This window comes from Catharus ustulatus, chromosome Z (genome assembly GCF_009819885.2).
Source record: "Catharus ustulatus isolate bCatUst1 chromosome Z, bCatUst1.pri.v2, whole genome shotgun sequence".
Taxonomy (NCBI): domain Eukaryota; kingdom Metazoa; phylum Chordata; class Aves; order Passeriformes; family Turdidae; genus Catharus; species Catharus ustulatus.
In genome coordinates this window covers 39,510,171-39,522,790 of record NC_046262.2, presented here as the reverse complement: position 1 = coordinate 39,522,790, position 12,620 = coordinate 39,510,171, and the positions used below count along the sequence as shown (strand labels likewise).

The window sequence follows — 12,620 nt, the reverse complement described above, 5'->3', positions numbered from 1 at the left end:
GATTTCTTACAAGTATTATACAAATCTGAAAGAAATTTGAAACACAAACCCACTAGCTGCTTCTGGGTAGTTATAAACATTTAAAAAATTTGAAAGTAAAAGGTAAACAAAACCAAAACACTCCAGCAAACAAAAAATCTAACTGCTTCTGTGTGCATGTATGTTGACATGTACACCAAAGAGCTCCCATAAAACTGCAATGTTGAAATTCATTTGACATGAAAGAGTAGTAGACTCTTGGTCAGGCATGAGAAATATGATACTGATTTTGTGGATGATTAGGATTAGATTTATAGCTAATACAGTACCTAAGTCAATGAAGTATATAATATAACTATGTCTTAAGGGTTATAATATAAGCAGGTTCAGCTAGAAATGTAGGTTTACAGTCTTTGCCTTACAGAATGTACAATTACAAAGCAACAAAGCACCTATGCAGTTACTTTAGAATTTTATCCCCACATACAAGGTTCTAGCACTTTTACTCATCCTTCCAAAAGTGTTTCCCTGTCCTCAGGTTGGATGTACAATGCAGGCACCCTCGCCTGGGAGGGATATACCCAGAAGCTGACTGCAGCCTTGGAAACTGTTTTGCCTGACTCCAGCAGCATTTTATATCCTTTTGCAGGTTGATGTCTAACCAGGTCAACCTCAATCACCGCAGCTTCTCCACCTCTGGAATGCATTCATCATGTGAGCAACCAGACAATTCTTCCTGAAATTCCTACCCAGTGTTCTCATCTCAGCACAACTCTCACCTAGTGTTCTTATCTAAGGCCAAATCACACTGTGTACTGGAGACAATTGCAAAGGAAGAGGTTGTGTGTGGGGCAGGGAGGATGAAGGATCCTGTCACACATATTGACAGTGTGTATGGTTCATATTTACCTGCAATGGTTATTTAAAACCTGTCTCTAATTGGTTTAGCAGGCGATCAGGAATCAGTTGGCTTCACCCTTACTTTTGCCTTTCTTAGGCCCAAAAAAGGGTTGATGTCCTACTTAGATTTGTTTTAACAGCATGTGTGGTCTAGTTTGTAGTTTAGATTGGAAGAGAGTTCAAAAAAGAAGTCCAGCAATACTGTGTTGTGAAATACTTCCATGTTTACTTTACTAGATGCACTGGGTAAATCTCTCAATGATACTTACTATTTCATATATAAATAACAACCCCCAACTCTAAAAAGATGCTACTCAATTTATAAGTAAATATTATAAATGCCAAAGGCATATTGAAAAAGAAGGAGACAGTGGATTAAAAATCTATTTCAGGCAAGCTTGTGTATCCTCATGACTGGATGGATCTCAAGGCAGGGACTTGGGGGAGCAAAGTCCCTCCCACAGTAAGAGAAGAACCTGAACATACATAAATCTATGAGACCTGATGAAATACATCACAAACTCCTGAGAGAATTGGCTGATCTAATTGGCAAGACAGTCTCCTTGATATGTGAAAACTGATATTAGTCAGGTGAAATCCCAGGTGACTGGAAAAGGGGGAATATTGTATCCATCTTTTAAAAGGGTAGAAAGAAAATCTGGAAACTAGCAAACTGTCAGCCTCCCCTCTCTGCCTGGGAAGTTCATAGGACAGCTCCTGCTAAACACTGCTTTAGCAGATGATTCAAGACAGCCAGCACAACTTCGCCAAGGGCAAGTCCTCTCTGACCAACCCAGAGGCCTTCTATGGTGGAGTGACTACATCAGTAGACAAAGGAAGGACCACAGATGTCATCTATATGGATTTCTGTAAGACCTTTGCCACAGTCACCTCATTCTTCTCTCCAAACTGGAGAACGAAGGATTTGATGGGTCATCTGTTTGGTGGATAAGGAACAGGCTGGATGGTTGCACCCAGAGGGTAGTGACTCAATATCTGAATGGAAATCAGTGACAAGTGGCTGCCTTAGTGACATTGGTACCAGGACTGCTTAATATCAGTGACATAGACACAGGGATCAAGTGTACCCTCAGCAACTTTGCAGGTGACACCAAAAGTTGAGTGGTGCTCTTGACACACCTGAAGGATGCCATCCAGAGGGACCTGCACAAGCTTAAGAAGTGGGTCCATGGTTCAACAACACCAAGGGTAAGGTGCTGCATCTAGGTCAGGGTAACCCTTGATATCAACACAGGCTTGAGGATGAACAGATGGAGAGCAGCCCTGATGGGAAGGATTTATGGGTACTGCTGGATAGCAGGCTGGACATGAACCAGTTGGTTAGAGCCTGGTGCTAACAACACCAGGTTCCAGGGTTCCATCCCTCTATGGGCCATATCTGCTTAAGAGCTGGACCCAGTGATCCTTGTGGGTCCCTTCCAACTCAGAATATTCTGTGAATGTGTGACTATGAATGTGCATTTGCACCCCACCTGGAGTGCAGTCTAGCTCTGCGGTCCTCAGCACAGCAGAGATGTGGACCTGATGGAGCAGGACTAGAGGGACGCCACAAAAACGATCAGCAGACTGCAGCATGTCTTCTGTGAAGAAAGACTGAAATAGTTGGGGCTGTTCAGGCTGGAGATGACTTGAAGGAGACCTCATTGTGGCCTTCCAGTGCCTAAAAGGAGGTCCCGAGAAACATGGGGACAAATCTGTTAGTAGGGCCTGTAGCAAAAGGACAGGGTTAATGGTTTTGAACTAAATAGGGAAGATTCAGACTAGATAAAAGGAAGAAATTTTTTATGATGATAGTGATAAAACAATGGAAAGGCTGCTCAGAGAGAGGTGGTGTAGTCCCCATCCTTGAAAACAGTCAAGGTCAGTTTGGGTGAGGGTTTGAGCAATGTGATACACTTGAAGACGTCTCTGCCTATTGCAGGGTATTTGGAACTAGCTCACATCCTACCAGAAAATGCTTTGAGCGGGAAAGACCCTTTAAGATCATCTCTAGTTCTAACCCTCCCGTCATGAGCAGGTGTTGGTATTGCTCAATATGCAGTGGGGTCTGTGATGCAGGTATGGAAACCAGGTGGAAATCTTGTGGCTTGTGTTGTCACAGCATGGGAGGACAGGGGGGAATGTGGAGTGAGGTGTAGCCTGCATGGTCTCATTCTTCAACCTGATACTCAGAAATGTTTTGTAGAAACCAAGTACATCTCCTTCAAAGAAATATTCCATTAAATGTACCCACAAAGAATAAGGCTTGACCACAGTCCCATCCACAATATTTCACACAGTAGCGGTTATAAAATGTACCCCAATTTTGCATCTAGTCAGGGAATGAAAATTCAGTGCAAAATTGCAGAGACAAATAGAAGATGTATTTGTTCTCCTTGATCTCCCCAGAAGGGACACCTTTTGGCAAACCCTACATTGTCAGACAGGCTGAGTGTTGACCCTGATACTAAGCTTGTGACTGCAATCACATTGTTACTGCTATAAACAGCTATTCTGCAGTTAATGCTTGTCACTGGCAACCCAAAAGAACCTTACATGTTACACACAATGAACTGTGCTATTTGTGAATCCAACTGGTTCTTTTGATTGCAACCAGACCTATACTTCATAGACTATTTGTGCATCTGGTGTGGGACCCATAGTTACGACTCTGCAATATGAGGGACACATTTATGTCATCACCAAAGATGATCTTTAAAGCTCCTTTCCAACCCAAACCATTCTATGATTCTGGGTGTGCAGTTAATCAATACAGCACATTTGCAGGACTCATAATATTGTGATGTTCATGAGACTTAACACTGGCAAAGACAACCTAAAAAATGTACAGCCAATACAACAAAGTCTAACTGATCCTAACATGAAGTGTAATAGTCTCAGCAGCAATGAGCTTTAATCAACTGTTGGTCAATGCAATTACCAAGAGTTTACCAATTTACTATCCTCCCTGTTCATTAGTTTTCTTCCTGACTAAATCAAGAGGAGAAGGTATGGTCACACTGGGAAATCATGAGCATTTTGTTAAAGAAGAAGTTACTATTTTGGGGAGAATTCCACCTAGTTTAGGTGGCTAATGTCCCAAACAGTCCTGCAGAGACAATAAAAAGATAAACTACTCCAGATGTGGAGAACAAACCTAATTTAGACACCTTCACTCTCTCTGTTGAAACAGACACCACTTGAATGCATTATATTCATTGCCCTGCCCCCAGTTTATGTTGGGAATCTGGTATTACAACGTTTTTCTTTTGTAACTTTAGAATGCAGACATAATTTATGGATCTCTGAAGTTAGAGCAAATCCAAGAACTTTGCTGTATGTACATATCCATGTTCAGTCATCTGCACAGGTTACTTTGAGTGACACCTTACTGGACCATTACTAGAGGATAAATGTTGGTGTAAGAAGCAGGACATTTGCTGCCTACCGTGACCCCCATGCACCATGACACCAAGATTCTGAGAACTATTGACGGAGTTTCTGCCTTTCACTGGCAGGTGAAGTCTACTGTTACTAAAGAATTAAGTCCCTTGTTCAAGAAGAAAAATTGCTCTCTGTGTATCCCTATCAGGGACATATTTTAAGATATTACCAGATGCACATAATGAAATTGTATCAGCAAATTAATTACCTGCCAGAAATTTTTTAATAGCAGTTGTAAATCTCTCAAAATGAAAAAAAAAGAAAAAAGTAAACCCATTAAAAAAAAAAAGGTGGTTAAAAATAATTTGAGAGGAATTAACCATATGTACTGACTATGTATTTTCAGTTACAACTGAATATGAACTTCTAAAGTTTAAGGTCAGCTGGTATGGTGTCTACTTGTTTTTCTTATTTTCTGAACATTCTTGATGTAAAATAGAAAGAGCTAAAGAAAATACTATTTGGAAAGGAGATCCATCAGGAAAAGGTGTGAAATTAAAAAAAGGGGAAAAGACATCAGGATTAGACAAAAAGGTGCCCAGGACTCTTTCCCAATAAATCCAGATCATATACACATTGGCCTTTCCAGTTGTCAAAATGACCCCCATTTACTCTATAGTACAGAAATTTCACGAATACGAGCCACACGGACTATAAGCCGCATCGCCGGGTGTTGGCAAACATTTCGTTCCTTGTCCATAAATAAACCGCACCTGAGTATAAGCCGCTCTGTCATTCGCAGCGAGGACCCGCGTGCAACAAAGTTGCCAAATAGTAACAGAACCGCGGCATGGCGGGGTTCACTGGCTCGGCTAAGGCTGTTCAGGCTCAGCCCGCTCGGGGCTGCCGACGGGGCCAGGTGGCCCAGCTCAGTGGGGCCGCTCGGTGGGGCCGCTCAGGGCCAGTCGCCGCTGCCACTGGGCTCGATCACCACGGCCCGGCGCTGCCCCGTGGTGGCAGGCAGGGACGGAGCCCGCTGGCACCTGCGGCGGCGGTGGTGGGCGGGGACGGAGCCTGCCTGCTCCTGCCGTGGCAGGCGGGGGCAGGAGCCCCCCCTTACCCCACGGGCCACGGGGATGGCAGCACGGGGCCTCCCCGTCTCTCCGCCGGGCTGTCGGACAGGAGGGAAGGAGGGAGTTCCCCTGCCTCTCCCCCCGCCCCCCCCCCCCCTCCCCCCCCCCATGCTGGCTGCAGGGAGTCAGCTCCACCCGCAGCACAACAGAGTAACAATATGTAACAATCGCGAAATGCCGGCTTTTACTGACAGGTTGCTTGACTCGGCACCTCGGCTTCCACTTCTGGGGTTGGAAATGTCAGAAAATTATTCACATATTAGCCACTCCTGAGTATAAGCCGCATTTCCAGTGTGGGAGCAAAATTTTAGTCAAAATGGTGCAGCTTGTATTCGTGAAATTACTGTAATTTTGAATGCTAGCATAAATAACTGAATCAATTGCTGAGACTAGGAAGAACAGCATAAATAAACCTAGCAAATGTGGGAATTTACCACATCTTATTCTACTGTCAAGTTATGGAATGTATTGTCCGATTCGGTGCTTTTTGAAATAAAGAAAAAGCTGCCTTCCACATTACTTCTATAGCTCCTCTGAAAACTGAAAAACTGAATTTGATAGTATCACTGGGAATGTTAAAAAACCTGGATCAAAGTGGAGCCAGAGAATCATTCCCCTAGGTTCAGCTCCACACAAGAAAAGATTTCTTTCCTCCAACAGAGCATGGTGGCACCAAAGTCCTCACCCAAAACCATAGCTACAAATACAGACAGAATTCAAATGCTCATTAAATAAAGACAGGAGAGACAAATGTTTAAACCATTTTAAGAAGTCAATTTATTGACAATGTATAATCCTGAATGTAGATGGTCATATTCAAGATGGCTAAAAGGTGTAGTAATTGAAGAATCCACCTATTTTCTGTAAAAAAATTTGTCAGTTGTAAGATACCAAAGATATTCCAAACTTCAAAGCCAACATTTCCATTATTATTATCACTGTATATAAAATATCCATTTATTTAACTAGAAGCTGTATCTGAAAATTTCTGCCTATGAATAATGTGATGTTTCATGCCATGCCCTGCCATTTAACAGTGCAGCCACGGAAGTCCATCAGCTCTAGTGGGACTAAAGGCATTGGTCCTCTTCCTGCTCTGGCAGCACCACAGTAGCCTCTTCCCAGTACACAAGGATGCAAAGCCAGCAGTGAAGGCTCCTCTACTCCCCCTCCTGGGAGGCCCGAAGGTCAGCTGCTGCCTTCCCTCACAGAATAAATAGCCTGCTTTCTGCTCCAAAAAAGAAGCACAGCAGAGCTGGATGGATTTTGCAAATGAAGGCAGGAGCTCGGAGGGGGTAGAGATCATCATCCAGCTGTCTGTAGAAGACACTGTTCACTGGGACTGCTCTCTCCCGTGCTGAGGAAGCTCAGGAGTCCCCAGGACATGATCCTGCTTCATTGCAACCCCCTCTCTCAGACTCTCTTATGTCTGGGACACCCCAGAATCCAGGCCCTCTTTCCTCCAGTAGCACCGTGGGGTATTTTCCCTAGGAACCAGTCAGTGCAGCAGTATGTTGAACAGCACCTGCAATGTCATCTCCAACCTCAAACCAGCTGATTTCCACCAATAACAATGGTATGATCAGGTAAGAGGGCAGCAACGTATCACATTAATGATCCCAGCGCAGATAGCAATGTACATTTACTACAATCTGCCTGAATGGCATCTGGCATTTTTAATACCACTATTCAACAAGAATTAAAAGAAACAGCTCTAAACTAGGTGGATGGAGGCAGGGTTTCTAAACACAGCTTTTGCAGATTTAAAACCACAGCTTTTACACAATAGTAGGAAAAACTATACTGAAGAAGAAACACAAGCAGTTTGTAAAACTGATAACAATGGAGCAAGCCCTTATGAATGCTTCTCAACCCATCAATCATACTGACTCCCAGCCACATCACACCACCATTCCACAGTCTACACACTTTGAGACAGACATGATTCCACACCACATGGGATTCCAAGATCCCTCAGTTTCTGGAAAATAGATTTCGTCCCAATTTCTGTGACAGATGGAGTTGATAGTTTCAGGATGAAAAAAGCGCCAGTTGTGACAGGCAGCAGATACCGATGCCCCGTGTGGTTGGAGATGATGTTGCTCTGGAATTAAGGTAGCACTGAAACGAAAGGCAGTGGGCAAATGCACGACTACTTTGTTATGCTCCTCTCCTTGTGCCTTAATATTTTTGTTTCTACTTCCTTGTAAACTGAAAGCGTAACAAGAAGGCAGGACTTCAGCAAGGCATTTCGCTTTCAATTAAAACTTAACAGATTTTTAAAAACTTTTTCCTAGTTGGTAGATCTAGTATCAAAGAACTATACTGGGATCTACTGCATTTCTGCCAACAGTCACCCTCGTAAGTCAGTGTCTTAAAACCGTGCACGAAAATCTCAGGCAAGAAGCTGAGTCGAATGACTTCAAATTCGGTGGGGTATGCGGCAAGTGGAAAGTTGTAATACTGAAAGTACAGCAAAGAAGTACTTACATGATCGCACTACACCACTAGTAGTTAGCTTTGCTCTCCCGGAGAGTACTAGCACACTGAAACCAGGACCCCTGTTATCATCTCAGTAAGAACAAAGTCGGTCCCATTTTGAGCCTAATCCCCTCTACCGCTCTGATAGCGGATATGCCCCCACTTGAATTTCTGGGAAGCTTGGGTACACGCGTTACCCGAGCTAGAGAACTCGGTTTTCCCCTCCTTGCTGCAGGCAGCAGAAGCAGTGAGAGTGCCAAGCCTGCCGTGCCGGGCGCGGTGCTCCGAGCACCCCGCGGCCGCCTGGTCCCGCAGCGCCGGCCCGCGCTCCGCCGCCAGCGCCTCCCGCCCGGCCGCCGCGCCGCCTTAACGGGAGGAGGGGCTCCTCGGGGGGCTGTCACTCTCCTTAAGCCTTTCCTTTCAAGCTTTGAATGTAAGCTGCCCTCCAGCCCCCCTCTCTCCTTCCCTCCCTCCAGCACATCGTAAAGAGAAGGAGGGAAAAAAAAAAAAAAAAAAGGGTTTCAACAACAGGCTGGGCCAATGGCAAGTGGCGAGGCAGGGAAAGGGGGCCGAGCGAAGGGAGCAAAAGTGGAGAAAGGGAGAAAGAGAGCGAGAAAGCGCAGGCTGGGGGGGTTGTGTAAAAGAAGAAGCGTTGCTAATTTTTTTTGTTTGTTTGCTTTTCCATGCATGCATAATGAAGCCTAATCAGAGCACGTTGCTGCTGCTCGGAGGGCACTTTTGTATTTAAAGCCTTGCGAAGAAAAAAAGATCCACAGACGGATCCACAGAGCAGCTTGCAGGGCTTGTTGACAACAGAAGCAGCATCAGTCGCCCAGAGAGAAAGAGACCGCGAAGGCTGCCTCTTCTCCTTTCCCCGTGCTCTCGTCTTGGTAGCGGGGAAAGACATTTCTTCTCCGCACCACCCGAAAGCGTGATCCGTATCAAGAGGGAGTGAGTGGAGCCGGGACTGTGAATGGGATCGGAGTGGCTGGCATGTGCAGAGATGCTGCGAGCGGAGAGTTAAAAGCTCCCGAGGAGGCAGCAACAGCAGCTGGGCATTTATTTTGTGGGGAAAAAAAAAAAAAAAAAAAAGAGACGGAACTGCATGAAGAGCAGTACAGCAACATGAGCTCTCCCGGCGCAGCCTGTGATTCCCCGAGTGCACCACGGATCCGCTGTCGTCCGAGCCCCTGTTTGCACTGACTGCCCGCACCTCTACGGGCGCCTTCGCCGCCGCCTCGCCGAGCTCGGAGCAGCGGGTGGGGGACACGAGAAGGCCCCCGGGCGCCTGCTTCGTGCCGCGGTCCCGCCGACTTCAGCTCCCGGGGGCTGGAAAGCCCCAGGCCCGGCGCGCATGGATTGATGCGAGGAGACCTCATGCACACGGCCGGCGGGAGTTTTGGAAACTTTTCCACGGGCGGCAGCTCCTTCTCCTCCTCCTCCTCGTCTCCCAGCGCCTCTTTCCAGCTCGCCCGCGGCTGCAGCCACTACCCTCGCCCGCGATGGGGGCCGGCTCGCCCGCTCGGCACGGAGGCGGCGGCGGCCGGCGCTGGCCGCGGGCGGCCGCCTGGCTGTGGTTGGCGGCGGCGCTAGGCGCCGTGTGGCCGCCTCGGGGCTCGCTGGTGCAGGGCCGGCGGCTGATCTGCTGGCAGGCGGTGCTGCAGTGTCAGGGGGAGCCCGAGTGCAGCTACGCGTACAACCAGTACGCCGAGGCGTGCGCCCCGGTGCTCCTGCAGCAGCAGCCGCCGGCGGCGGGCGGCGGGGACGGCCCGGCGGGCGCTGCAGGCGCGGCCGCCTCGTCCAGGCGGCGGTGCCCCAGCCACTGCATCGCGGCGCTCATCCAGCTCAACCACACCCGGCGTGGCCCGGCGTTGGAGGACTGCGACTGCGCGCAGGACGAGAACTGCCGCGCCACCAAGCGCGCCATCGAGCCCTGCCTGCCCCGCACCAGCAGTCCCGCGGGCGGCGGCCCCGGCGGCCCCGGCCCCGGCGGCCCCGGCGTCATGGGCTGCACGGAGGCGCGGCGGCGCTGCGACTGGGACAGCCGCTGCAGCCTGGCGCTGAACCGCTACATGACCTACTGCGGGAAGCTGTTCAACGGGCTGCGCTGCACGCCCGAGTGCCGCGCCGTCATCGAGGACATGCTGGCCGTGCCCAAGGCCGTGCTGCTCAACGACTGCGTTTGCGACGGGCTGGAGCGGCCCATCTGCGAGTCGGTCAAGGAGAACATGGCCCGCCTCTGCTTCGGCGCCGACATGGGCGGCAACGGCGCGGGCAGCAGTGGCGGCTCGGACGGCGGCCTGGAGGAGTACTACGACGAGGACTACGAGGAGGAGCCGAGCCAGAAGGGGAGGGACGACGCGGAGGACAATGCGGGCGCTGAGCCCGGCTTCCCCGTGCAGGCAGATAACGCCGGTCGGCCCGCCGGGGCTGCCGGGGCGCTGCTCGCCTCCATCTTGGTGCCGTTGCTGCCGCGGCTCTAGCATCCCTCCCTGCCCGCATCCCTCCCTGCCCGCTTCCCATCGCTGCTTCCCTCCATCGCTGCCTCCCTCCCCATGCCCTTCGCCGGGCCGGGCCGGGCCAGGCCCCCCGCGCCGAGCCGCCGTGGGCCTCTAGCCGAGCCCTCCCGCGGCGGCCGGGGATCCGGCCGGCGGGGCCCCTCGGCGCAGAGCGGCTTTAAGCGCTCTGGCCGCGGATTCCCCGACCCGTCGCCCCGGCGCCCCGTCCCCTCGCGTCTCCCCCTTTGCCTCCGCTGCTGCCCGCAGCCCCCAGCCGACCCTTCCCCTGCGAGCCGGTCGCTGGAGCGGTGGCCGGAGCGCAGAGGCCGCTCGTGTTTCGGGTGTTGGTCTCGAGTGTGCACTATGCAATTGCTGCCACCCTGCCTTCGTGGTACTAGCGAGCGGAGCGGCTGGCAGAGACTGCGGGCGAGGCCGCCGGCCGCCCCCCGGGACAAACGGGGAGTCATGGCGTGCTGGTACTGGGGGTCTTTTAAGAGTTTTGACATGAAGGTTAGTAAGAGGTGAGCAACCCAAACTTGCTGCCAAAGCGTTGCCGTACTAGTTAGTCAGCAACTTGATTGTCATTAGCCGCATCTCGCTCTTCCTGATGCAGTTGTGCCCGAAAGGAAGGGGCTTACGCCGCATCTGCCATTAAATTTAGGGAAATAGCAGACTGAATAAATTCGGTGGTTTACAGCACTCCCTCTTGCACACACACGTATTCCCTATAACAAAAGCGTGCCAGCAGCCGTCTCTTCCTCTGTAACCTAGCGACATTTAAAAAAAAAATTGTTTCGGAGTTGTTGGCTACACTGAACAATGCAACTTTTGTTTTAAAAGAGCTCTGCACTGCCATCTTTGAAAGACACTTTTAAACTCGAGAACATGTATGTACAAATATCCTGAAAAATTTTATTGCCTCGTCATATCAGGGTGCTGACCTCTGGTAAATCTTATATGAAAAAAAGTGTTTAAAACTGGGATTTGTTACCAGTCGCTCTTCATTGTATATAGAATTTTATAAATTGTATGCTTTGGGGATAATTTATTTAAAAAAATAATAAAAAGTTTTAATTCCACATCCTATTTGCCAGGTAGCTGCATTCGCTATTCGTTTCTGGAAAGGTACAGATTTCACTTTATGTTTAAAGGGATACCAGCAACAGTGATTAAGTGAAGTATTCTCTAGAACATCAAATGTACAGTGTATTTTACAGATTGAAAGTTAACTTTCTTATTTGGAGAGACTTTATGAACGTTTTAGAATTGTGTAAACGCATTTCTGAGCTGCCTTAAACCTTGTATTTTTTATAGAAGGCGTAAAAAAGGCCTGTCTTTTAAATATGTATGGCTTTTTTGTATTTTCTAAACGTGTAAATTAGTAAAGAAAGAGCTTTAAATAATGGTTGCAGTGAAATTGTTTTCCAGGGACACTTGAACTCTCAGCACCCGAGATGTGGGGATGGGGGAAGAGAGGCGGGGATCAAACCACAGAATAACAAGCCAAAAAACAGTCAAAAAACAAAAATCTGTGTCTGCCTGTAATACTTCACATAGATGTAAATTACTGCTATTCTTACTTTAATGGATAATTACATGCAAGAAGTAAATACAGCTTTGAAAGTACTTCTTTAAATGAGTGGTTGATTTTGTAATGCGTTGGCATGGTAACTTGACAGTGGCAGAAGAGGGTGAAGCAATTCAAGGACACTGCTCCTGTATATGTACGTGTAGAATTGCTGGTGCACCGCGCTTCCTTCGTGCAGGCACGCTGCTCTCGCTGGCGCTTGTAGAAGTGCTCCTAGGCGTGCAAACAAGTGGTGAGAAATACATCTCACAGAGGCGGCGAGCGCTTCGAACAAGGCGGGCTGGGGCGCACGCGTCAAGGCAGCTGCAACAAAACGCGAAGTTTGCTATTCAGCCTGCCTTCTCCCACAACGAAGAATGCAAAAGTAAACACGCTGAAGGGATCAGCAATTACTAGATCTTGTAATACTGTGCTTAGGAGATGCCTTGCATCGTGCTGAAGCCTGGTTTGCTGCCAGAGCTACTGATCTACACTCAAACGCCCTTAGATAAATAATTACACTCTTAAGCTGTGTCGAGTGCTGATACACTTGACCTTGTAAATAGAAATGTTTGCAGTAGGAATAAACTCCGGCACTGGAAAATCTTTTAAACATTAACACAAAAGAGAGAGCTCAGTCCTCTAGGGATTTGAGTTTGGACTGCGTCAAGCTAGGCA

General features: G+C 48.5%; 1 protein-coding gene across 1 annotated transcript; it reads left to right on the top strand.

The window, feature by feature from the left end:
* The first annotated feature begins 6,155 nt into the window (after positions 1-6,155).
* Positions 6,156-12,001, top strand: GAS1 (growth arrest specific 1). Its single transcript, XM_033086157.2, has one exon. The coding sequence runs from the start codon at positions 9,380-9,382 to the stop codon at positions 10,358-10,360; it is 981 nt and encodes a 326-aa protein (XP_032942048.1). The 5' UTR covers positions 6,156-9,379; the 3' UTR covers positions 10,361-12,001.
* The last annotated feature ends 619 nt before the right edge of the window (positions 12,002-12,620 follow it).